At 46.6% G+C, this 2,856-nt stretch overlaps 1 protein-coding gene across 2 annotated transcripts in view; it reads right to left on the bottom strand.

Moving 5' to 3' along the window:
* FAM98A (family with sequence similarity 98, member A) overlaps window positions 1-2,622 on the bottom strand; it is a 15,580-nt gene extending 12,958 nt beyond the window's left edge. Inside the window, exon 1 of one of the 2 annotated variants that reach the window (XM_011935987.1) lies at window positions 2,429-2,622. Coding sequence is in view for 1 of the 2 variants with exons in the window: in XM_011935986.1 (XP_011791376.1) it covers window positions 2,429-2,481 (53 nt within the window). In the remaining variant the exon portion in view is untranslated. The remainder of the gene's footprint in view (window positions 1-2,428) is intronic. The other variant, XM_011935986.1, reaches the window with a different exon arrangement.
* Between the last annotated feature and the right edge of the window lie 234 nt (window positions 2,623-2,856).

Raw genomic sequence — 2,856 nt, 5'->3', positions numbered from 1 at the left:
GGCGTGGTGGCAGGCGCCTGTAGTCCCAGCTACTCGGGAGGCTGAGGCAGGAGAATGGCGTGAACCCGGGAGGCAGAGCTTGCAGTGATCCAAGATCACGCTACTGCACTGGATCCAGCCTGGGCTACAGAGCGAGACTCTGTCTCAAAAAAAAAAAAAAGATAGTATAATGTTTAGAACTACAGGTATGTTAGAGAAATGACAGTTCTCAATCTCTTTAAAATATGATTACAGGTTTATACAATATATGCAACAGAATGAAAACAAATCATACACCAAAAAAATGAGATCACATGTAGTCTGGCATCTAGATTTATAAACTGCATATTATTAGACACTGGAATCAAAAGACTAGGCCTAGAAGTTTCTCCTTGTGTTTCACATTTTGACTTCATTAGTTTATTCAACAAGTAGTTACTGAATTCCTACTGTGTGCCAGGTAAGAGATAAAAGACAGTCATTTGCCAGGATCAGTGGCATACACCTGCAGTCCCAGCTACTCTGGAGCCTGAGGTGGGGGGATCACTTGAGCCCAGGAGTTCAAGACCAGCCTGGTCACCAGAGCGAGACCTCATCTCTTCATAAATAAATAAATAAATAGAAAAGGGAGTCATTTAATTCTAATATTTCTCAGTGAATCCTTTAAAGGTACATTTCAATTAATTAAGGCTGACTTTTAATGTTTGAATGCCATCAAACTAAGTAGTTAAGGTGAAAATTTATAACAGTTTTCAGAAAATCCATGGTTTACATTACAATCCATCTCAAGTAAGTTATGTGATTACAATTACTACAGTAACAATTACTTGTATAGTACCCAAAAGAATAAAAAGTTTAAAAAAGGAGTGCAAAAGTTTAAAAAAAGACAATAATGGGAAGAAACAGCATCTGTGGCCAATTCTTAAGTGACTACCATCCATGCGGAAAGACTACATTTAATAAGGTCTACCCCCTTCCTTTCATGCCACTCCTCCTTCAGTACTATAGTGTCATTTATTCCAGAAATAAACTTCTAGGACTGCATTTCCTTTCCCAGTAAAGGGACCCTCCTCAGGGCTCCTCACAGTGTATTTTCCCAGTATCCTGTGAAACCCTTTTCCACCTCACCTTGTACCGTAAGTGCCCAACACTGCCACAAAGCAACTGTTCCTTAAAAAGTCCTAATGAATGAATGGTTTCATGTGTGAACAAGCAATTTAGTCTGAGATGTCAACTACAGAGACTATTGTGCGGAATGACTTTAACATATGCCCTAATGAAAGAAAGAAGCCCCCTAAAGTCTGGAATATTTACGAAAATTCAGAGCAAGTTTCCAAGAAAAGAACAATGCTATTTCACTCTGACAAAGACAGATGATAAGCACGACTACTTCCATTCCTAAAAATTTCTACTAGGGTACTAAATTATTCAAATAGGCAGACTTCGGGAATCCTCAAGGTGTTTCTTCCTAAAGAAAGGTTTCTCTGAAAAGTTTCCTTGTCATGGAAAAATCTAATAGAAAGTTTTGATAAAGAACTTGTTACTTAGAAATACAGCTAGCTAAATCTGTACTTTGTTTTGATACCGTACCTGTAGGTAAATATCTAACCATACAATTTGTTTCTGGAACCACATTTAGCCCAAGAGGGTCCACGTTCTCAAGTTTAATAAGAGTACACTGATCTGGGTGACCCAGTGAGATAACAAACCCTATTTCCAGTTTCTAGATACTGATGAATTATGGTCGAATAACTATCAGGAGGAGGAGAGACAAAATGCAAAACAAATATGCAGGTTCTTCGTGGGTGAAGACGACCCTGGTCTAAAGGGGCTCAACGAGGTAGAGTATCACAGACTCAAGGCAAACTGCTGGTGGTTCCCAGGGACGTGGTGAGAGGTTAGATGCATAAGTGAGCTGGTTAGCGGAACAGATGCAGAGCCCATACAAGTGGCTTAGGGAAGCCTGGGTGCATGCAGAGATGACTGGGCAAAGGAGAAATTTTGAGAAAAGTGGGGTGGGGTAGGAGTAGGGGCTCAAGATGGGAGCAGGAAATACGGAGAACAAGTAGCAAAGCAGAATAAACTTTGGCAACCTTTAGAGTTGAGGGGTTAAGAGGGCGGGCAGGAGGATGAAGCGAAGAGAGAAGCTCGGGGAGTGGGGGTGGCGAGAACCAGAGCCCAGACAATGACACGCATGACTGACAAACGCTGCGGGTAGCTCGGCTGCAGGGAGCACCGGGCAGGCCCAGGGGTGTTGGAATTGGAGGACCCCGAGCTAGCAGTGCAGACAGTGGACGTGGCATTGGGGGTGCCGGGGCCAAAGGCAAGCAACAGCCAAGAGCCACGGGGTGCGGCGTGGAGAGGCAGGTGTCTCAGACTGGGGCGCAGGAGGTGTTCCCAGGGGGCCGGCAGCCTGGGCCTTGGGAGACCCGTGCCCTGACAGTCTTACCCTAGATCTTCCAACGACTCCAAGATGTCAGTCTCCATGAGGTCACACTCCATGCTACTGTGGTATTCAAATTTCCGAGTCGCCAGGCTCCCCTCTTCGCCGGCAACGCGTACACTCGCGCATGCGCGACTTCCCCGGAACTTCCAAATCGACAGCTGGCGCCTCAGTTCCCGCACTGCGCATGTCCGGAGCGTGCGCAAGACGCTTTGTCCCACCGGCCGCCCCACCCCTGCCCGCTACAGAATTGCAGGGCCCGCAGTTTTGCACATGCGCGTTACTGCATAGTGAGGCCAGCCGCCCAAAGAAGGGCAGGAGGACCGGCTGCGTGGCAGCTGGGCGTGGGGACCACGCGAGGGGGAGCGCTCTCGGCTCTTTTTATTGGGCGTACGCATGTGCGAATGTAGGGGGCGAGGCGGGCCGGGAAGGAG

Source organism: Colobus angolensis, unplaced genomic scaffold, assembly GCF_000951035.1.
Source record: "Colobus angolensis palliatus isolate OR3802 unplaced genomic scaffold, Cang.pa_1.0 Scaffold15, whole genome shotgun sequence".
Lineage (NCBI taxonomy): Eukaryota > Metazoa > Chordata > Mammalia > Primates > Cercopithecidae > Colobus > Colobus angolensis.
Note: the sequence above shows the minus strand (reverse complement) of the source record. Positions and strands in the feature narration are given on the sequence as shown.